The sequence below is a fragment of the Colias eurytheme genome, chromosome 24 (assembly GCF_061535395.1).
Source record: "Colias eurytheme isolate Ceu_HAF_F1 chromosome 24, ilColEury1 Martin Lab GWU primary, whole genome shotgun sequence".
Taxonomy (NCBI): Eukaryota; Metazoa; Arthropoda; class Insecta; order Lepidoptera; family Pieridae; genus Colias; species Colias eurytheme.
Window position 1 is genome coordinate 5,867,903 of NC_143003.1, and position 25,116 is coordinate 5,893,018.

General features: G+C 33.2%; 1 protein-coding gene across 1 annotated transcript; it reads left to right on the plus strand.

Annotated features, from left to right (window-relative positions):
- Positions 1–1,066: 1,066 nt before the first annotated feature.
- Positions 1,067–25,116, plus strand: LOC149897997 (glycine receptor subunit alpha-3-like). The gene is made up of 9 exons (XM_090115894.1): positions 1,067–1,146; positions 7,537–7,684; positions 8,554–8,636; positions 9,120–9,346; positions 17,728–17,862; positions 20,032–20,132; positions 21,721–21,881; positions 22,157–22,229; positions 24,988–25,116. Exons 1-9 carry the CDS (start codon positions 1,067–1,069, stop codon positions 25,114–25,116), a joined length of 1,137 nt encoding a protein of 378 aa, XP_089972020.1.

A 25,116-nucleotide genomic window follows, 5' to 3' on the forward strand; every position in this document is an offset into this window, starting at 1 on the left:
GAATGTTGGGTTATAAGAAAATAAGAGTGTTTTTAGACGAACATGCAAATTCAAATGTTAGCATTCGAAGCAAGCTTCACGGATACTTCAAGAGACAAATACAGTTTTGAAGTGTCAAGGACATTACAGTCTTACTTATTTGTATAATGGCAAGTGCCATAGTTACTAATTATGAGCACAATATAATGCAGATATAAGAAAATTAGTAATAAAATTACATAATATATACTACTAGTGGTCCGCCCCGGCTTCGCCCGTGGTACATATTTCGCAATAAAAGGTAGCCTATATCCTTTCTCGGGTATCAAAATATCTCCATACCAAATTTCATGCAAATTGGTTCAGCAGTTTAGGCGTGATTGAGTAACAGACAGACAGACAGAGTTACTTTCGCATTTATAATATTAGTAAGGATGTGTATCGTTTTACATAGAGTTCTACGGATTTTACCAACATTAGGTACCAATATGTAGAGTTCCAGTCTCTCAAACCTAGAGCCTTTCAAATTGTATGTCAGAACACGCCACGTACTACATTAACTACATACGTATTTAGTTATATATAAAGTATTAATAAAACATTATCATTGCATAATTTTTATTATGAAGACGAGCACACAATATAAAAATATTAACAGAATCTATCACTATTTATTGCTATTGCTATGTAAGTTATTATTCTTCTTGCAATCTAACAGCAAATGTATTTAAGAGCTTTATCTTTGTTTCACCATAATTATGTCACATACATACTTATTAAGATCAAAAAATATGTCGCGCATGCGTTTTAATTCAATAGAAAAATGAAAAAATTTACCGCCATTAGTTCGCTGTTTCGCGCGCTTTCAACCGCAACTGTCAAAAATATTTTTTTCTCTGTGCCCAATAAAAGCGGCAAAAGTATCAACGTTTAAATGAATTAAATAATGTTGCTATTATCAAATAGATACTGTAATATAAGGATGTGGAAGTAAAATTAGTTCGAGTTTAAAATTAGAAATATAAATAAATTTTATTGTACATTAAATAGATATGTATTTATAGCTGTTATTAAAAAATAAATTAAAATGGCTGCTGAAAGGCTGCTGTGGCTGGCGACTGCATTGCTTCGTCTCTGGTTAGGTGCTGGAGATTTGTGTTATGCACAGTAAGTAAAATTGATTTATAGATACTATAAGTGGCGTTGTAAAAGGTCACTGCTCTTGAGTTCTCTACAATATCAATAGATCTGTATTTACATAGAGTGTATTTTAGTTTTGCAAATGCTTTACAAATGAAAATACTTAAGTAGTTACAATTAATGTTAAAAATTAAAAAAGTAAGATGATATCAAATAATCAGTCTGTAAAATAGCAGCCTCTTTGGTACAGTGGTTTGCGGCTTGCGCTTGAGCGTTAAACAGAGCAGTTCGATTCCCGATGGGGTCTATTATAAAAAAATCCCAATCTAGCATTAAACAGAAAGCTGATCATCTTCTTGTCTTTAAAGAAAATTTATCAGAGAATTAAATTTATAGGTAATGCATCTTGCCCTAATGGGTCATGGGACTTCACTTTTTTAATAATTACGTAAAATTATTTTCGTAGTGCCACCCATATTTTGTTTGTCATGTGCAGTAGCAATAATAGCAGTAGTTGTATATATTTTAATTTAATACTAGCTTCACCCGCGACATTTTCCGCTCTGAATTATTAAAGTGGCAATAAACTTGTCTTTTATCAGCTATCTACTTGTGAAAGACCCGTCATAATCAGTCCAGACGTTCCAGAGATTATAAACTAATAGACAGACATACAAGAAATGTAATAAATACTATTTTGGTATATGTACCGAAATAGTAATTTATATCTACATCCATATGCATTTAATAAAATAATAAGAAACTGTTGTTGTAACATTATCTACAAATAATTTTATTATTGGCATAGATTTATGACTATGTAGGTATATTATACTAGCTGTGCCCTGCGGTTTTATCCGCATTGATCGGTTCCTATTGGTCTAAGCGTGATGATATATATAGCCTTCCTCGATAAATGGGCTATCGAAGACAGAAATAATTTTTCAAATCGTACCAGTAATTCTTGAGATTAGCGATTTCAAACAAAGAAACTCTTTAGCTTCTATACTAGTATGGCAATATTAGTATAGTCAATATTAGTCAAAAACTACTCATTGTCTAAACAAAAATATTAGACAATGAGTTTTATAGGTATATAGGAATTAAATCAAACGAGAGTAAGTTTTAAATTTCAAAATCTTTAAAAAAGAACTATTTAATTGCACTACAAAAATTAATAATTATCAATACAATACAAGTTATTCAGTAGACAGAAAAATTAATGTTTGATTCATGATTGTTTCAATTATTTTGTTGAAGTATTCTCATACTGTATTTAATTACAAACGAATCGCTTTTATTACACAAAAGCCTTATTGTTTATTTTATTATAATATTTTCGTGAATTTAAAAATAACGAAAAATCATGTACTAATTAACTTAGTTACAAAAAATAATTTTATTTCCTTGCATTTGATTGTGTTGTAAAAACGTTAAGAATAAAGCATTATTAATGAATTGAAATGATTCGTATTATTAAGCATTTGTTATATTAATTGGCCGTATAAAACTTGACCTATTTTGTCAGAGACAAGTATAATGTTTTCGATCGCCATTTTCATGATTAAAATACGGTTAACGCACTTACTAGTATCACAGGCTAATAATAATATACCTACTGCTAGTATGAACTTAGAAAAAATAGTTGCGCCTGGTAAAAAAATTATAGCAAAAAGTACTGGGAGGAAATTTTTCTTTCTTTTTTGTAACAGGAAAAAAATTAATATTTTTATGTTACTTAGATATGGCTGATTAAATTTTGTATAAAGGTATAGGAACAACTAAATTACATAAGGCGCGGGTCAAACACAAGCGGCGCGGGCGCGGGCGTGCCATAAGCGCACCTCTTGAATCTGTTTTGCACCACGTCCTTCTTATACATTTTGTATGAAAGAATTTTGGAAAGGCGACGAGGCGGCACGCCACGGTTGCGCCGCGGGCGTACCGCAGGCGTACCGCAGGCGCGCTTCCCCCATCGCATCCAAATAGAGGTCAATTCACGGTCATACACAATCAAAAACAAATCGGGTGGTAGCCTGTCAGTCAAAAATGTGTTCTCTCTGTGTGGAATTATATAGAGCTGCTATTACATACCCTTCTTCGTTTTGTTTTTAAAGGTGAATTGAATTAATCGATGAAATGATTTACACAGGTGATGGCAGTAGGGAAAGTGAAAATGAAGAAGAGCATAATGAAAGTTCCCATGTATTTACAATGTCAGAAAAAAAATAATCCTGATTTTGATTGTGTTTTTTATTTATTTGTAATTGTAATAATATTGTGGAATGATCAGTACTGTAAATACTTTTAAACTGAGATTTTAATGATAAGATTTATATGGTTTAAGGCTACGCGCAGACATACAGCGTTCTGCGTTCCGCGTTCTGCGTTCTGCGTTCGTCAGTTCTGCGTTCTGCGTTCTAGCGCACACAGGAGCCGTTCAAGACATTTGCGTTCTATTTCGTGACTCTCCGCACGAGAAACATGTCTCTCGAAAGTTCATCTTCCGAAGATGAAGCCTTGCTTTTGTGGAGTCTAGAGGAGTCAAAAAAAAGTAGAAAATGTTGGGTACACCCTAACAACACGAAACGAGATGATATGGGAGAATTTAGTATTCTTATCCCTGAGCTGCTTCAAGATGAAGAGAGATTTTATATTTATTTTCGAATTTCAATAAATAGCTTCAATGAGTTACATGACTATGTAAAATCTGAAATAGAAAAACAAGATACCAATTGGAGAAGACGGACCAGCCATAGCGAGAACGCGAGTTCTTTGTAATTCTGTACAGAGAACGCGAGAACGCAAGCGTTCCGAATGACCGCCGCGGTCTAATTGCGTTCTGTGTGCGCCGGCGCTATAATTCCTTCACATTACAAAGAACGCGGAACGCAGAACGCAGAACGCGGAACGCAGAACGCTCTCTGTCTGCGCGTACCCTAAATGTAAACCTGTGTTTGAAAACCATATTTTATCTATACTAATATTATAAAGAGGAAAGGTTTGTATGTATGTATGTATGTATGTATGTATGTATGGTTTTCACGCATAAACTAGGTACTGGACCGATTTTGATGAAATTTGGCACAGATAATCTTTAGACCCTGAGAAAGAACATAGGCTACCTTTTATTGCGAAATATGTACCACGGGCGAAGCCGGGGCGGACCGCTAGTACAATATAAATTTTGTGTTATTTTAACCTTCTTTTCTTCCATCATTACACCAGTACTACTTTAAAATTACTTTAAAAGTACTAGGTATAAAATTTTCCAAGTAAATTCCAACATTTCCAACAAAGATATATTTGCAATCGTGGGGTTATCCTCGCTATTTACTTACAAGGAATTATCAAAACAAAATCGTTACTTTCAAATTAATGTTAATCTCTTTTAGCACAAAAAACATAATTTTACTAAATTATGCATGAAGAAAATGCCGGCAGTGCGCCCGCGGTGCGCCCGATGCGCGCCGCGCCGCTTGTATATGTCCCGCGCCTAATATTTCATGCACAAAATACGTTGCATAGAATTTCATACAATAATGACTAAAAATAGAGTGTGTAAGTATTCCACTTAAAAAATCATTAGATTTGTTTTATATGAATGAAATGAACACAATTTGATGAATAGTGAAAATAACTTGTTGAAATTTAGTTGAGCGCTATGATAATAATATTAACTTTTTTACAACCCCTTCATTACAGTCCCACTTTTATTTGTATTTAAAATTGTGAAGACAAAACAATTATTTGCGTTGTTTATATTTAGTCGAATAATAAATAAGTATTCAGCCTGTGACTTCGTTCGAAAACTAAAAACATATTGCATAACTCTGACATACCTATACAATATACATATTATGTACCTACTCCTACTGTTTACTGAATTTTCTACCTGAAATAGGTATATTTTACTATACTTATTTCTAATCAAGATGCTACCAATTTGCTATCGATTTATTTCCAAACTGGGGGAGGTTTATTCAAACTTACTCCCCACTTAGCTGGTGAATTTCCGGATAATATTATAAAATTTACGTTAAAGATAGGTATAATTTGTTTATATATGTAGGTATAGCTATGTACTAAATGGTTACCTACTCACGATACAAGGACTTACCAAATGTTCTGTGCATTTTATTGGGTTTTTCTCCAGTTTTTATGTATGTAATTTTATCTAGTATACTTACAAGGAAATTTAAAATTTTACTTAAGAGTTAAGCTGAAACTTAGCTTAGCTAGTTCGCTCAAAATATTACTCCAACTTAGTCATAAATGCATGTTTGTAAAAAAAAAAAACAATAATTCTCAAAAAAATCGTTTATTTTTGCTCTAAGTAGGTATGTCTTCCCATTTTTCATGAAACCAACTGGTACCTACTGATCCTAGTAAAATTACAAGTTTCAACATTCATAATAATATGATGTACTTTTCAGTCCTAATAATATTAGATTTAACAAGATTTGGTAAATAGTAAATACATATTTAAACTGTGATAGAGCAAAAGCTCTATCATATCTTACGACAATTATGAACAGTTAATTTTTATTGGATTTGAATAAAACTCGATCTATATGAATATGACTCTATCTAACGCTTTATGATCTATCTACCTCTATTTTCGAATAATTTTTATGAATCTTACCGTCTCGATCTTTAAAAATTTTTTTTCTACTGGCTGTTGCTCGCAACTTCACTCACGTCGTAAAAATAAATTTAAATTGTACAAACTTTCATCCCCTATTTTATCAAAATCCTTTCTTAGCGGATTTTAGGCTACATGCTAGGATGTCTGCATGCCAAATTTCATCCTATCAGTGCAATTCTTTAGACTGTGCGTAGTCATCAGTCAATCATTCAGTCACCTTTGCACTTTATAAATTACTAGCTTTTTGACCGCGGCTTCTTCCGTGATGTCGAAAGTTTAACTAATTATAATAACCTTCTTTTTATCTAACAAAAAAACCGCAATCCGTTCGAAATTCGAATCCGTTCAATCGAAATCCGTTGTGTACTTACCTAATTTTAAAGATTGCATACGTAGAGAGGTCTATACTCTCGTAGTAGTAGTAGTCTCGTGGTAGACGCTGGAAAACGACTTTCTTATACCTGCTATGTAGTGAAGATTAATAATTTTAGGTCCCTTGACGAGATAATATATTGCTTTTGGTACTTATGAAGAAAAAAAATAATCTCTTTCACGATCTATTAATAGGCAATTAAGTGAGAACACAAATAAATTGTTCCGCAAACTTGAAGGCGATTTATTTCTGCAGTTTGAAATTTTTAATTAAAACTTGTCCACACGTTCGCAAAGTTCTTCATCAAACAATTTAAGCTGGCTTAAAAATGTCAATACGGTAACAAAAGGCATAGTGATGTTGGTTTGTATGTCGCTATATCGAGGGGGTCACGCGTTCAATTGGAATCGATAAAATCTCAGTGAAAGCTTTTCTGAATGCTTCCTGTGTACAAGATCGGTTGTATTGCATAAATATAGGATTCTATTGCAGTTTTGGTTTATTAGAGCACTTATTAAATGAGTTTCGCTTTAGGATTCAAGAAAATGGATGAGTTTTCTGTCAAGTTTTAACCGACTTCAAACAAAAGGAGGAGGTAATCAATTCGGCCGGTATATTTTATTGTTTTCTACTGTTTCTTCTATAACCTATAATTATATAAATATCTACTGCTACTATACATACCTATACATACTAACAGAATAGTCGACCAATGATAATAGGACATCGTCCTTGGTCTATCCTGGTAGAAAACAAAGATAATATAAAACAAAGACTCAACCACTCAGGAATAATGTAGCTTTCTGTTGGTGAAAGAATTTTGAAATCGGTTTTGTATTTTTTCACTATATTCGTTCCAAACAATCAAATACTTACCTACTTTTTTTTCGTAGTCTTTAGTCCCCTATCGTCCTTATGGATAATCTCTTTTAATGAAAATTTTATCAAACCTCCCATGCAAGGATTGTTTACACTAAGCTTTTTATAGAAGATGGATTTGAAATGTTTAAAGATTAGAAAAAAATGTGTAACTGACCTCTTGGCCACATATTCTATAATAAATAATATATTTAATTATATTATTAGGAGAGAATATGTGGCCGTATATTATTTATTAGTATTTAATGCAAAAAAAAACATTAAATACGGATTTATTTAAATGCTCTCGTCACATTATTATTTGTTTGAACGCGCTAATCTCAGGAACTACTGGTCCGATTTGAAAAATGATTTCGGTGTTAGATATCCCATTCATCGAGGAAGGCTATATATCATCACGCTAAGACCAACAGGCGGGGAGCCATGCAGGTGAAACCGCGGAGCTCAGCTAGTTCAATATAATTATGATGACTTCATACTATACTTACCAACCAATTTATAATTCTTCTTTCACCAGGTCAACGCTCCTATCCTTCCAAGATCTTCTGCCAGATGACCCTCGGTTGTACGACAAAATGCGACCGCCCAAGAAGGATGATCAGCCCACTATAGTTAACTTTCATGTTACTGTCATGGGATTAGATTCTATTGATGAGAATTCTATGGTAAGTTTAGGTTTTGATACCTACTGCTGTTCACGACGACACGCTCCGCCAATTTTGGTTGAAGTGAATGCTTTTCCCTGTAATTCTATTAATTCAGTGTTAAGGTAATGAGTGTGTACCGTTAAAACTCATACTTAAGCGGAAGCTTGCACATATAATACTTACCTAAAAATTAGGAAGAATAGTGGGGCGTGACTTCGAGGATTAATTATTTTATCTAAATTATTCACGAAGCAACTCTATGATGAAAAAAAAAAGGAATCAGTGGCATAAATAATCTGTTTGTTGATTTTAATTTGGAAAGTATTTTAAGACTTTATTATTATCATAAAGTATAACAGATTTCTATCGCTTTCTACTTGAACTTGAATGAATGACGTATATTTAAAACTGGCATTGAATAGCCTAAAATGCGCATTAACTACATTCATTGAAGCAGTCAGTGACCTCTTATTAAAGGGGTTTTATTTGGAGTACGATGCTCCAAAACGTAACAAGACGCCATACAATTTTTGAGGAAATATTAAAAACTTACATTTTAATCGCACTCTGCAAATACCCTGAGATCTTAATGATGCATATTCAACCAGAGCTGCTGTTTTATGGTAGCTTTTTGTAACCATTTTGGGTGTTTTTTGTTACTAGGCACTTCTATATAGGCAACAGTTTTCCTGTCAAAGGTTGTGCCTAATATAAATCGTACTCGTATATTCACTCACAAAAAATTGTAATGCCACTCTGTTAATAAAAATGTTATTCGAATAGAACAATGAATAACCATATTGATATTAATTAGATGCTAGTTGTTATTAAGAAACAAAAGAAAACACAATTTTATGTAGCGAATTTATTTTGTATTTTGTTTAAAGACGTACGCAGCCGACATCTTTTTTGCCCAAACGTGGAAGGACTTTCGCCTACGACTGCCAGAGAATATGACTACGGAATACAGGTACATACATCATATTAAAATATTAAAAATATACTATGTTGTAATTCAACTAGCTGTTTCAAGCAGCTTCGCTCAGTGGTCAAAATATTTTTTTATAGTACAAACATTCATACTCTTTTCGATAGGCTGGGGCTAGAATTTATCAAATTCCTTCAGGTTATCTGCACGCCAAACAGCATGATCGATCATGTGGCCTGAAAATATGGCAGATGGTTGTATCATATATTTTTCGAGTTTTTTAGAGGCAATATGCACATTGCTCGCCCACTCCGTGTTTGGGTTGACCAGTGGTAGCCTGAAACACATGCAAAAAAATAATAATTACAACCATCTTACAATAAATATTCCCAGAAAATGGAAAAGCTTTTTATAAGGAAAATTGCTTTTCGATTTTTATCATATGAGAGAACACGTTTTTATTCAATTAAAAAATACCGAACATGCATCGCATCTATATTTTCATTCAATATTTTTTGTTAACAGGTTACTAGAAGTAGATTGGCTGAAGCACATGTGGCGACCAGACTCTTTCTTCAAGAACGCGAAGTCTGTCACCTTCCAGACGATGACCATACCGAATCATTACGTCTGGCTGTATAAGGACAAAACTATACTATACATGGTGAAACTAACCCTGAAACTGTCGTGTGCTATGAACTTTTTGATCTACCCGCATGATACGCAAGAATGTAAGCTACAAATGGAAAGCTGTGAGTATATAGTTCATAATATAAAGGTCGTTCTATAAAGAAAATTCTGGGGTACTTTTTATATCACTTTATGTGAGGATACTATAGTAGGTAGCAAAGTAAATTGAGAGAGCCATACAACTGAAAAGTAAAAAAAGACAACTGAATTAACCTATAATTCAGTTGTCTTGTTTTACTTTATTCAGTATGAGGCTTTACATTGTATGATATATGTATATTGTTTTGTTATTCAATGACGAGGCAAAATTTAGTTCAAACGTTTAGAAATTTGGATTTACACATATATACCTAAATACATACAAATCCTACTACTTCACTAGTCACTACATAGTATAAAACAAAGTCGATTTCCCTGTCCCTATGTCCCTATGTCCTTATGTCCCTATGTCCCTTTGTACGCTTAAATCTTTGAAACTACGCAACGGATTTTGATGCGGTTTTTTTTAATAGATAGAGTGATTCAAGAGGAAGGTTTATATGTATAATAACATCCATTAAATAGTGGAGAAGTACTGTTATTTTTGAGGTTTCTAAAGTGATGTCGTACAAAATTACATTTTTTCCGCTTACATTGCAAACGCAGGCTGAACCCTACGAGTTTTATCAAAATAATGTACTAAGTATTATACACATTGAAAAGGTCTATAGAAAAGTCCGAGATGGTATATGTCTATCTCTTATGGATAACCCACAATAACATTTTTTTGTCATTTACTTTTTACGAAAAATAATGGCTAATTTTCGATGCGATTTTAACCAATACAGCATTAATCCTTAACCAATTAAATACCTTGAATACATTGTTCGTTTAATATAGATCTATATGGCCCTTTACATCGTATGATTTAAGTGAATATTTTCGAAGATATTACAGATTTAAAAATTGCGGGACGTAGCGTTTGCGGCGGTACCGGCCGGCCGCCAGGCTATCTATATACATATACGAAGTCGGAGCGGGCCGCTATGTTTTTATATACAACGTTCACAGTTTTTCTGTAGTGTATTTAGTATCAGCATTGCACCCGTGCGAAGCCGGGGCGGGTCGCTAGTAATATTATAAATGGGAAACTGTGAGGATGTGTGTGTGTCTGTTACTCTTTCACGCAAATACTACTTAACCAATTATAATGAAATTTAGCACACATATAGAAGGTAACATGGATTAACACATAGGATAGGTTTTATCCCGAAAATCCCACGGGAACGGAAACTATGCGGTTTTTCTTTCAAAACGCGGGCGAGACCGCGGGCGGAAAGCTAGTACAAATTATATAACAGGGTTTTTAATACAATAGGCAGATCTTTTAGTGAAAATAAATTTAATGGGTTAAAAACACTCAAACGTAGAGTACATAAAAGCGGTAAATATGAAATGCGCGGGAATCAAAGAGATTTCTAGAACAATCTACGTTCGTTAACCGGTTCATGAAAGTAGGGTTTTACGCAAAATGTGTTAAAAATATTCGTTTATATACGTGTTATTTGAAATACAAACTCTGGGCTTTAAAGCTAAGGGTATGGTAGAGCCTGGTGCAAATCTGTTTACGTTTTTTCGTGAATGTGAAAATTGTTTAAAATTATTTTTCAGAAGAAGATTTTTGACATGTACTTACAGTTAGAAGCTTACTCAAGATATTTCAGAGATTTAAACATGTCATAAGAAGTAGGTATATCGTAAATATTGGTGAAATTATGAAAACTAAATTCTTGGTTTTATCATCGGTTGAAGCAACGGGGCACACTAATCCGAATTTTGACATATTTTTACACAAAAAATACTAAACAGTAAACATATATTAGTAGCGGAAACTTATTTTAAAAACAGAATTGATGTTGAATGGGTATGCCTTAAAATATAAATATGCTATACTAGATTTCCGCCCGCGGCTTCGCCCGCGTTTTCAAAGGTAAACCCGCATAGTTCCCGTTCCCGTGGGATTTCCGGGATAAAACCTATCCTATGTGTTAATCCAAGTTACCCTCTATATGTGTGCTAAATTTCATTGTAATCGGTTCAGTAGTTTTTACGTGAAAGAGTAACAAACATCCATACATCCATACAAACTTTCGCCTTTATAATAGTACTAGATTTCCGCCCGCGGCTTCGCCCGCGTTTTCAAAGGAAAACCCGCATAGTTCCAGTTCCCGTGGGATTTCCGGGATAAAACCTATCCTATGTGTTAATCCAAGTTACCCTCTATATGTGTGCTAAATTTCATTGTAATCGGTTCAGTAGTTTTTACGTGAAAGAGTAACAAACATCCATACATCCATACATCCATACATCCATACAAACTTTCGCCTTTATAATAGTATTAAGATTAAGATTAAGATTAAGATTATCTTGGGTATAAAACACACAAAGTCACATCAGGAATGTACTAGATACTAAATTGTCTGACTTTTGACCCCGTAAGGTGTGAAAATTACACTTAAACACTTACCCTTTCGCTGACCTTTCTTAAGTTTTTAGTTCACGTATTTAAAAGCGTTATAAAATAAATAGAACAATTATAGTGCAGTCAGTTGTTATTTAAATGAGACCAACCTACTTTCATTGGGAACTTAAAACGACTAATAAGACCAAAATAAGACGCACATTGCAATGGATATTTTTAACTACCCACATATTATTAAAATATATTGTTTTTCAGAATCAAATGTAATTTTCAATAGGCATCGACTTTTTTTTGGATAGACATTTATAGGTGATGTTTTAATATCCCTCTTCTAAAAATAGCGTTATTTAAGTAATTATGTAGGTCAACTTTTTTATTCTTAAGTCTAACACTTAACCGTAATATGTAGATTCTGACCCTTAACCGAATACTGAATACCCAAACTTCCAAATTACCTATAAATAGTATATCTTAAAGTAGTTACCTACTAAAATGTAAATAAATGATAATTAAGCCAGTTTATTTTTAAACCCTATCTAAGTCTACATAAAAGAGTCTCGTCCAGAAAGCCTATCAAAAAATTCTCCAATGAATATAATTAGGCCCAACCCTGAGTGTAGGTCAACACTTGCATTATTCAAGATGCAACTCAGCTGGCCGTCAGCATATATTTTAATGAGGAACTAATTTTACATTTAATTTGCGAACTGTATAACCTTAGGGTATGGGTTTTCGGTTTTGTGAATGACTTGAATGTAATGTACGTTTAATGTACACTCGTGTATAATAGTAATGTCTATATGTATTAAATGTACGGAAGGAAAATTTAAAGGAAAACTTAAAATTTATTGAGTAGGACTAAAATAATGCAAGGATAATGTGTAAATAATACTTGGGTTGGATAATGGATTGGAAAATTGAATCATTTTTCTTCGTTTTTTCATGTAACTGCAATAGTTTTAATAATGTTCTGCTAAATATTATTTATTCGAACGCGTGAAAGTAAAATTATTCTAGAAAATTATATAATAACAACAACAATTTGTGAATACTACTTTCCTAGCAATTTTATTGATTTCACTTCATTTCAAACGAAAAGAACGAATAGAAGACTATTTATATTAGTGAAAAATTAGATTTCGTTTTCTTTTTCCATAAAATAATATCTAGTAGAATTGAGTAGGATTTCTACTACTGAAACTACTGAACCAATTTGCATGAAATTTGGTATGGAGATATTTTGATACCCGAGAAAGGACATAGGCTACTTTTTATTGCGAAATATGTACCACGGGCGAAGCCAGGGCGGAACTCTAGTCTTCCATAAATTTTAGTACGCATGGAATATCCATGATTTTGATCATTTTATTTAAGCTAAAATATAATTATCCCATTTCCATTTAACTGCAAAGCATGTATACAATTTTAAATACCAAATGCATAGAGCGTTTGAAAGCCGTCAATTAAAATTAAGTTTTAAATAGCAAAAGTATAAATAAATCACGGTAAATTTAATGAGGCCGTTTGTGTCAATAGCCTGTGTTCTCATTTTCAGATATCAAAGATAATTAGGTCATAGATTGGGTCAGAACTCGGAATGTCGCTCCTGACAATCTCGGTTGGTAAAACTGGCTTCGATTAAAGTTTTAGTTTACACACAGACACACATAAAAACATATATTAAATAGAAATATTACGTGTCCATTTTATTGATTGTCTTGTATGTCGATCTGTTTGATACGCTAGGTACATGTATTAAATTCGGTGAAATTAAGAGCCTAGGAAGGAAAGAGCAGCATAGCACCAGCAAAATCAGTTATATTGTTATTCGTAACACCTAGTTATTTGTTCCACTTCATGGATACAGATGTGATTTTTAAATATTATATTGTATTAAGCAATGACGCGAAATTTAATTATTTTAATAAAAACATGAAAATATAAGACAGTAAATAATCAAAAGCACGAAAAAATTAGTGCCTACATTATTTTGTCACAAATAACAATACAGAGGATTTAAGCTCTATGTTTTGCATACATAAAAGCCCAACAAAGCCGAAACCTACACTGAACGCGTGTTTTTGGAAACAATTGAAAAGCATCAAAACACAATAGGTGCTCAGCACAAACATTCGACTCGAGTGTAGGTAAATTTTGTCGGCGATACATAAAATTGATTCCTTGAGCTTCAGAATGTGGGCCAAGAGTCCTCGATGGCTTTCACTCTGTGATGTCAGCTCGTTTTTATCGTGAAGATCAGTGGAGAGTCATGATGGAGGCTTAATGTTGCCAATGTAAAGAGATCTCCATAAATAGGTGAGGTACTCGAATGTTATTTTGGACCGAGACTGAAGTTCAGCCTTGGAGACGTTGGCTTAATTGGGGATGTTTTGTCGTGTGTTGTGTTTTTAATGAATTGCGTGTTATAGACTGAAATAGGCACACCTATGTGTGAAAATTGGATAGAAGTTTTATGGAGACATTAAAAAATTTCCTTTTTCCTAACTTTAGATATATAACCGTTAACATACCTACCCTTTGAATCTACATGTTTTCAAAAAATAAAAGTACTGAATTCCTTACTTCATTATAAATGTAATCATAATTTGCCTAGCAATTTTAAAGTTGCTGTTGAACCGTGAGTCGTGACTAATAATACATTACAATAATAACACAAATATTGAACTTCGTTTTTAAAAATATGAGATTTTATGATTTATTTAGTTTAGGTTCCTGTAGATACAATAAATAATAAGCTATAATTATTTTCTATGTTTACAGTTTACTTACCATTTAGTTACTAAATTTAGTAAGACAATTTTTTTTTGCTTACATGATTTTTTTTTCACATGTTATATAATAAACATAGCTCATGAAAGTTACTTAGTTGTAACTAATCAGCGTTTCCGCCTGCGGCTTCACTACAGTCTACAGCTACGTGCGCTCTACGAAATTTGACCCTTTTTACACGCTTTATATTAGCTTCACTTGTATGTTTGTAATCGACTTCTTTGGGCGCGATTTTGACCCAACTTTGTAGATTTATTGAGGACCGATGACAATACACTAATTTGATAAAATAAATAATAGTTAAAAAAAATAAAAAACACGCTTTTTATAGAAAACCGACCTAAAAGCGTGTTTTTTAGTTTTTTTAAACTATTATTATTATTAAAAATATTTAATGGTACAGAAACGTTGGTTACTATTTTATAATACGTACGGATTTAAATTGTACCGAATATATTATAAGCAAGAAAACGAAATAACATAGTGAAATCAAAATATATCCTGTGTGATACATTCGATCACAGTAAGTGCAGGATGACCTATTTGTACTTTCATACCGTATAACCTAATTCCTATTTGCTTTGGGTAAAAATCACACCCGGATGCAATTATAATTTTATTTACAGAGGAAATTAATGCGTTAGTAGATATAAAACCGTTTTATAATATGTATAAAAGCTCTTAACAATATGCGGAAAATGAAGAAAACGTTATTGCATACAGAATTAAAAAAAAAGACGTGTGGCACTCGGGGACTGCCGCGGTAAAGCTATTGCATGCTACGCCTTCAAGCCACACCTCCGCGCCCGTCGGAGTGGGGAGCGTGAGGTTTTTCGTTACGCAATTTCTGGATTCGGTCCCCGCGCTCAAGGCCCGCGATAGAAGCTATGCAATAGCTTAAAAATTGGACCAGCTTTCAAACAAATAAAAAAATATATGAAAATAGGTTCACCGAGTCAAAACTTCTGAGGTAGGTAACAAAGCCAAAAAAATACAGTCGAATTGAGAACCTTCTCATTTTTTGGACGCTTTAATTACGTCACCACAAACTAAACTTTTAAATAAAGTTTATTCACAGCTACGTTATTATTAAACTTTATAATTATAACCGGATATATTCTATTTATAACATTCACTAAAACACTTGAAAAATTCTAAGTCACTGAATTCAATACACGAGGCATAATATTATGAAGATTCACTCGCGCCTTAACGTGGATTTCAAATGATTTGAAATATCTCAATTGACACGAATATTTGAAAATATTTTGTAGCTGCAAACAATATTTCCTTGGTCATCAAACTGTATAAAAATATAATTATTAATTTTTAATTGAGAGATTTCGGAATTTCAAATCGAGATGAATGGAAGTGCATTTTGTTTTATTACAGTCTTTGGTAGGAAATAATTTTAAATAATTCTTTCACGTAAGATGAATATTAAATGCATTTTAAACGCTTCGTTTGTTTTCAACAAAACTCATCATCCGAACATGACCTAACATAGAAAGACCTTAATATTTATTATATGGAAAATTATACACTTGAATTAATAAGATGAAAGTTAGCAGAAATTAATCGTATTCTTTTTGCCATCATTTTGCTGTCGGAGCGGATTCTTTACTTCGGTTTAATATTTTATTAGGTCAATGGGTCGTCATTTGAAATTGCTGATAGAATGATTGTTGGCTAATATGCATAGAAGTCATTCTTGGTTGATGGGGTCTTAAATAGAAAAGGTATTGAATAGAATAATCGATTCCTTAACTGTACCTACCAAAAAGACTACTACTACAACAATTTTAAATTAAAAAAGAGCGTGTGTGCCGAGCACACGTGTCAGAAGTGACAAGTCTAACTTCTTTGGCAAGATTCAAAGACACCAAAATCCTCGCCTTTCCATGACGTGACGGTATTGACATGACGCGATCTTAAAATTATACTCTTAAAATAAGAAGTTTCAATTCAAAAATGCGTAGAATCGTTGTTGGATTCGACCTTATTTCTTTTACTGGTGTCAATTCTTCATAATTCTTATTTAGATTACGTTTTTCCTCATTCTTGTTATTTCTCATTGAAATTGAATTTAAGAGTACTTTAAATTTTACTACCTTAATTTTTCCCCAACGTTATTCAACTTATGGAGTCAGTGGAATGAAATTTGAAGGACTTGTCTCTTTTATTATATTTTAATTATACTAGCAAATTTGTTACGCCGTCCTTTCAAAAGCAGAAATGGGGAAAATTTATATTTGCTTTGATAATTTTTCTATAGTCTATTATCAGACATTCCTTGGTCGTTAACAAATAATGTTTGAAACTTAATTTTACCAGTTTTCAGTCAGTTACTTTAAAAACTAAGCTGAATAACTAAATTATTGCCATGCGGTTTTATAAGCAACTGACAATAATTAATATAATATATAAAAGAAGTGTGAAAAAAAGTGGCAAAAATTTGCACCCGTCATTTTAGCAGTTAGAGCTCAATCGTCAGCTAAAGATCGATTATTACTTTGTGCATTCATTATTGCACGCCTCATAAGCGAAGCGTTGAGGTGGGTACTACTGTCACTTCGCGCAAAACATCTGATTTTTCAAACTTAAAATGTCTTTATGTATCATACATTGCACTTGTAAGATAATACATACACACACATATTAAGAAAAAACACTATTTTTAACGTTCATGATATTTTTGATGTCATTTTTGTTATTTAAACTAGTTAAAAAACAGTTTAAAAAAGTTCTGTCTTGGACGTCCGTGTGTCTGTATGTGCGGATCCTTTTTCTTGTTAACACGATAGCGACCGAAATACTTTACTAATCGAGTCTTTTTTTTTCTCTTACGCTTGAGTATGCTCAGGAATAGAACCCTTTCATTTTTCAGGGTCTGATTCGATGTGGTTTAATTGTTATTAAATAAACAAAAATAATAATTAATAAATATTTATTTAAAAAAAATTATGAGGCGAGCACTTTTGGATTTTCCAAATTATTTTCAATTGCTCTGTATTTGTGAATTAGTAATTAGAAATACTCAAGTTCTGTTTTGCTTAAATAATTTACAATAAAATTATATTTCACCCATTTTACAATCTTATATAGCCATCTTATATCGTGTACACCATTATTTACACAATTAAGTACTTCATTTTTCCAAGCCCAGTTGACAATGTAATAAATTCCTTCCAGTATCCCACACGACAGACGACATGATCTTCCAATGGGACCCTGAAGTACCCCTGGTGGTAGACGAGAACATAGAACTGCCCCAACTTGAGCTGGTGAACAATCGAACTGCTGATTGCACACAGGTTTATTCTACAGGTAAGAACATTCAATCTCAGTTAAACTTAGTTTTATTTTACCCCTGTGATCTATTGTAGCATCTCATTAGATTATCTTAGACTTCACCAAAATATTTTGTTGTTAAATCTTTAGTATAATAACCTAAGGGAAGAAAATTATAGTTACCTATCATTAAATTTATTATATAAACTAGCTTTCTTATGTTGCTTTGCACACGTCTTTTTTAACTTCATATTAGGTATAGCATGCGCACAAAGGCATGTAAATGTAGGTAGGTACTTCTATTTCACTTTTTTAAAGTCTTCTTCAATGTACAGCTACATCCAGATTCCCGGTATTTCATCTCATCTCTATGTCATAAAATTAGTTTAATATTTCGTAATAATCGTTTAATAATCGTGATTTCACTTATATATAAAAAATAACGATTTAGGATCTTGTACTTACATATTTTGATTTTATTTTATTTATATCCTTTGTAAAAAGCTTTTGTGATAAAATTCTTTGGGTAGGTACGGATTCAGCCGTTCTTGAACATCGCATAACTATTTATACATACAATGAACACATTTAAGGCCATGCAAATAGTATATTACATAATATATTGTTATAATAATAATCTATCTAATATAATCCATGTTATTAATAATTAGCAAGTCAATATCGAGACTAATCGCTGATAATACAGATAAATTATAGAATCATTCTAATAAGTAGGTAGTGGAAATTTTAACACGCAAATATGGAAGAAATTTTAATCTGTGATAAATAGATTTTACTCATTAAGCACGCCTTGATCCAAATACTTCAGTTTATACACCGATTAAGGGTAATCCCTAGATCGTATCAGAGATGTACATTGCTGACTATGTTAGAAAAATATAAAAAAAGGTAGGGAAGAAAACCCGCAATGTATTTGCCGCCTTCATCTGGTTAAATCTGCTATTTGACTGAATGACTAGCGCGTTCATTGAATTTACGACAGAATTCACTTTTTCCAAACGTCCAACGGTTGCGTGCCGACGGAGCGCCGCGAAGCGGGGCTCCTATTTCTGTGTAGTTAAAAAACACCAACCTCCTAACCCACCCCCTTAGATGTCGTTACATTCAACCACATTCAATTAAATGTGACGACATTTAATTGAAAGACACACGACATTTAATTCAATGAAAGCGCTAGTCATTCAATCAAATAGCAAATTCAACCAGTTGACTGTGACATAATACAAAGGCGGATATCTCTAGAGATCCAATATTTGCATGGATTATTGTAAGCTTGTGGTATTAGCGGTTTTAGGCGCTTAGTGACCATTTCTGTGACCTAAATTATGTTTTATTGGAGTATTAGTCGTCTGTGTTTGAAAATTTTTAATGTATAGGACTAGCCACTTGTCCCGGCTGGGCTTGTACAACATCGGATTAGAATTAACAAAAAATGAATGAATAATATCGCTAAATCTTATTGTGGATGCGCTTCGACTACAAACCTTGCTATCACGGGAACTTGCATTTTTGTGAAATTTCCCTGTAAAATAATAATGTTATTGGTTAGGGAGCCAGGTGCAAATTTGGTTAACTATTTCCTCTCAAGAGATAATTCGTCAGACGCATGAGAGTATAGTATTATAAAGCCTCGTGAACGTCAGCTGGCGCTCGGTTGGGGGGGTGAGCGGTTGTAGCCTCCCACGCACATAGAAAAAAAAATACATTCATTCATTCATTTCCTCTCAGCTAAAAATTTGTCAAATTGTAGCTAACCCAATATCTCAACGAAAAAAAATAGTCAGCTGGTTACAACATGGTGTATTATACGTCAGCTGGTGTCTCGAACATGAAAGTTAAATTTAAAGAAAAATTTATTTTCCGTTATTTCCTCTCAAACAAAAATTTACCTGATGATAGCTTATATGTAACTGTGGATAAATATATATGTCAGCTGGCTGTATCTTGGTGGAAAAACCGTCAGCTGATACGGGAGGCTACAACCGCTCTTCCCCCCAACCGAGCTCCAGCTGACGTTCACGAGGCTTCATAATACTATACTTTGATGCATTTTACTAATTACCGCTTGAGAGGAACTTGGTCATAAAATCTGCTGCTGGCTCCCGGACCAATAAGTATTCGTGCCTAGAAAATTGTTCATTTACCGACTGTACTTACTGCATCTAAAAATGTTCTTTCTTTCAGGTAATTTCACGTGCCTTGAAGTGATATTCAAACTGAAGAGACGTCTTGGCTATCACCTCTTCAACACCTATATACCGACCTGCCTTATTGTTATTATGTCTGTAAGTAAAAAAAGTGTATTATTTTCATAAATAGTTATCAAGTTTTTTTGTGTATTTCAAATTATTATGAAGAAATTGATTTTATTTTCAATTTAATGACCAAAACAACGTTATGGGAACAATATAGTGGTTCAGGGTTTGAGTATCAGTCTGTATGTCTTGAGTATTGGATGAGCTTGAGTTCAAGTTTGAATTTTACATATAAGTACACTATTGAGATACAACTCAAATAACTGTGTGCATGAAGCTTAAGCGCGTCACACACGGTGAAGATACTATAATATTTTATGTTAAGATTCTCTAATATAAAATATTACAGTATCTTAAGGTATCCGGTATCAGCGTTCTGACCATCATTTTTCTTTTTGTCATTGCGTACTAAGACCGAAATTTTGTGTCAGTGTTTCGGGTCATTTGTAACAGGATGGCGGTTCTACAGGGGTCTTAGTACGCAATGACAAAAAGAAAAAACCGGCCAAGTGCGAGTCGGGCTCGCGCACAAAGGGTTCCGTAGCAGCAAATATAATAAATTACAGTTAAATCAACCTATCTCAAAAACTATAAGAGATACTTTGATCAAACCAAAAATCGTTGAAAGAGTTAATTAGCATGCATCACCTCTATTTTTTTTAGAATTTTATACCCCGTAGTTATAAAAATAGAGGGGGGGGGACATACTTTTTACGACTTTGAGAGCTGATATCTCAAAAACCGTTCACTTTAAGAAAAATGTTTTTTAGAAAACTTTATATCATTTTAAAAGACCTTTCCATTGATACCCCACACGGGTATGTACATCGAAAAAAAAAATTTCATCCCTCAGTTACATGTATGGGGGGCCCCACCCCCAATTCTTTTTTTTACTATTTAGTGTCATATTTTTGTAGCGGTTCATACAACACATATTCCCATCAAATTTCATCACTGTAGTACTTATAGTTTCCGAGTAAATCGGCTGTGACAGACGGACAGACGGACAGACGGACAGACGGACATGACGAAACTATAAGGGTTCCGTTTTTGCCATTTTGGCTACGGAACCCTAAAAATGATGGTCAGAAGTCAGAACGCTGATACCGGATACCTTAAGATACTGTAATATTTTATATTAGAGAATCTTAACATAAAATATTATAGTATCTTCACCGTGTGTGACGCGCTTTATTCACATTAAAACGTTACGTATATAGGACGGACTATGTTACCATCTGCTTGATTTGAGCAGTTTTCATGAGCTAAGGATGAGTTCCTTGGAATGTACAAGGGCATCACTTCTATATGAAACATATTTTTCTTTACTTTAAATCTTCCAGGGGGTATCATGCCGCGCCCGCGCGTCACGCTCGGCGTGAAATCACTCCTCATGTAATTTTGGTTACAAGTCAAGTCCACTCTGATCACTTTCCATAACTTTTTGCCTCCTTTAAAATAATCAATAGGTATACAAAAAAGAGCGTGAGTGCCGAGCACAAGTGTCAGAAGTGAAACTTCTTTGGCAAGATTCACAGATGCCAAAATCGTCGCCTTGCGTGACGTGACGTTTACCACGAAAATAATAAATAAAGAAACAAAAAATCTTCCCTTCCAGTGGGTATCATTCTGGATCAAACCAGACGCTGCGCCCGCGCGCGTCACGCTCGGCGTGACGTCACTGCTCACGCTATCCACGCAGCACGGCAAAGTGCAGTCGCAACTACCACCTGTATCGTATTTGAAAGCGGTGGACGCTTTTATGTCTGTTTGTACCGTGTGAGTATGTGTAATGTACAAAAAACTGATAAAATCAAAAATTATTCATACATGCATTCTAATAGAAAAGGTTTGGAATAATGAGAAAAAAAAACTACTTATACTATTTTTCTAATAAAATTTAATGATATTAAATACCCCAATACATATTTAATACGTTCCTTGGCATAGCATTAGCTTACTAAAATTTATAGTAACCTGCAATACAAAAGAATTTATTAAGTTAAAGGGTAATTTCATCCGTTTTAAAGGACCAATTTATTTCTTTATTTCAGATTCGTGTTCATGGCGCTTATGGAATATTGTTTAGTTAATATTATACTAGATGATGGCGGACGGAAACCAAAGGTAATATTTTGTGTTGAAACACATAAATAATTAATAAACAATATAACATTCATTGACTAACACGCACAATTATACAAAATATTAAATGAATCATTACATTAATTTATAGAAAATTTCTAAATAAGAAATAACAGCTGTGTATAAAATAATTTTATTATACCTAAGCTACCTTACTTACTGTCAAATACTAACATATTCTAAAAAAACTTACAAATTTTCATCTCCTATTTCTCCATAGACCTTAGACGAACCAAAAAGAAACCATCCAAGAACCATCACCATAGACATTTATGAGCACTGTATAAATAGGTCACTCTACCATCTTTCTCGATTATAAATGACCTTAGAAACAGTGAAATTAACCCATAAAGGTAGAACAAGTGTAATTACAGAAATAAAACGATGTTTCAAAGCAGACAGCCACAACCTTGCGATAATAGCTTTCCAAGCCCTTTGAAATGCACCTCTTTGTTATATAACAGCTAATGTAGATGCATAGAAAGCTATGACGTCATCATGCAATAGGTTATAGTATCTGTGGATATGTAAGTATGTATGTACTTATGAAGAACTGTAAATGCCACCCACATTTCTACGTAGTAACTGTCGCGTAATCTGTGCTACGGCCTACGACTGAAAGTGTTGTAAAAATTTACTTTTTGTCGTCTTTTTCAAGTCGATTTATTTTTGTGTTTTGATATATATACGCGTATATTATATTTTGAGTGCACCTACATATTATTTAACAAATGGAATAGTAAAAAATAGTTAAAAATTAGCCAAGTATAACTAACCTACCGAACACACTGTAACCTATTTTTTAAATCATATCGATCAATTTAAAAATCAGTTTTGAAATAAAAAAATGGAAGGAATGTAACTTAATAGAAAGATGTATTTTGGAAGCTCAAACTCAACCATAAATTTTCTACCTTAAAATGACACGTATACATTTTTTTTAATGTTTTCAATACGAGAAATACAGAAGAGAAAAATATTGATTTTATTTACAATTCAGCGTAATGCGTATTTCTCGCCGATTACAAAAAGTAGGACAAAATTGGTGAAAAATTAAATCAGAACGGTATTCAATCAGTGTCAGAAATATTTAGCATTCGGCTTTGGCTAGGATTAACTTGTCATAGACAATGTTTTGGGTCGACGATAAGATCAGGATAATAAGTGTTAGATTGAGATAATAATTTAATTCAAAAATTTCAAAGCAAATAACATTTGTTTAGTTAAATATAAAACACTATATTATTTTCTTTTACAAATTAACACGGTCACTAATGTGCTAATATATTGTGCAGTCATAAATCGATTATTTCTCAAACAGTTAGGTATGCAATTAATAACTCAAAAATGTTAATTTAGATCGACCTTATACTTGTAAAAAATCCCTTGACGTCATCATACACCTTCAATATCAGAACATAGTAATATGTAAAACTAGATTTCCTTCCGCGGCTTCGCCCGCGTTGTCAAAGGAAAACCCGCATGGTTCCCGTTTCCGTGGGATTTCCGGGATAAAACCTATCCTATGTGTTAATCCAAGTTTCCCTCTATATGTATGCTAAATTTCATTGTAATCGGTTCAGTAACATTTGCGTGAAAGAGTAACAAACACCCCCACAAACTTTCGCATTTATAATATTAGGAGGATAAAATACATATACGCAATCATATACCGTATACCTACCTACGTCACATATTATAATATAAGTACATGTGATCGATCCAAAACCTGTTTTTAGAATATTTGTTGATACATTTGTTGCCATCACAAATCGTAATCCTGTATTCGATTCGATTAATTATACGACCTTTATACAAAAAATACTATGACGCGTTTAAGACTAGAAATTTGATTTTTCTTGAAACATGCATGTTTCACAATGATAGGGGATGACGCACGATTTAAGATTCTTATTTTCTATAGGTACTATGTAAATATTGTACATAATAAACATTACAAAGAAGAAAAAAAAATATTGATGATCATAATTAAATATACTTTGTTGTAAGTATGTGCATAGATCTATTGGTCTTTGTGTAAATACACCTATAGTGTGGGGTACCTAATACATATTAATTGAAAACGACAAAAAATAATATTACTATGCCATTTCATTTTGTAAAACTTTTTATGTACCTACCTTCGTTAAGCTTCAAATGTATGTCATGTATTATGAAATACCGACATCGATTATTATTGATTGAAATATCAAATATGCTTTTAAACGTTTAAAAGTGAAGTCCCGTGTCCCCTAGTGGGGTAAGGGGCAGATGCATTATACATCTGTTTCACTGATCGATTTTCTTTAGGGACAAGTAGGTGATCAGCCTTCTATGTCCTACCAGACCGAGCCATTTCTTTTTCTTCGTCTCCATCGGGAATCGAACCCAGGACCCCTCGGTGCTACGCTCACGCGTCAACCACTGTACCTACCAAGGAGGCGGTCAAACGTTTACATGATATAAATTTATAAACACGTTTACATGAGCCAACAGAAACTTAGGGAGCCGAACTAAGAAAACTACGCCTGTCTATTTTCACTATTTCACTAACATGTTCTGCGCATACAAATATTTTCACTTCAAAACAATATTGACAATATATTAAGTTTAACGAACAAATGGATCTGCGTTATCCGAATACTATGGTAAATAAATAAAACAACAATAAAAACACTCACCATTTCTTCGTTTTTTTCACTAGGTATAATTATTAAAAATTCGAATATTCTTGTTACAGGAACCAGCTGAAGCAGCCAAAGCAAAACTCCGCGCGATCAACATTGACAGATTTTCCCGCGTTTTCTTCCCTTTACTTTTTTCAGTCCTTAACGCCATCTATTGGATACAATTCGCACAGTACATATGA

Bases quoted from the DNA above. Each gene is read 5' to 3' on its own strand.
- LOC149897997 (XM_090115894.1), top strand. From the start codon at position 1,067: ATGGCTGCTGAAAGGCTGCTGTGGCTGGCGACTGCATTGCTTCGTCTC. The intron at 17,863-20,031 runs GTAAGAACATTC...TCTTTCTTTCAG, and splicing joins CACACAGGTTTATTCTACAG to GTAATTTCACGTGCCTTGAA. The intron at 21,882-22,156 runs GTGAGTATGTGT...TCTTTATTTCAG, and splicing joins TTTATGTCTGTTTGTACCGT to ATTCGTGTTCATGGCGCTTA.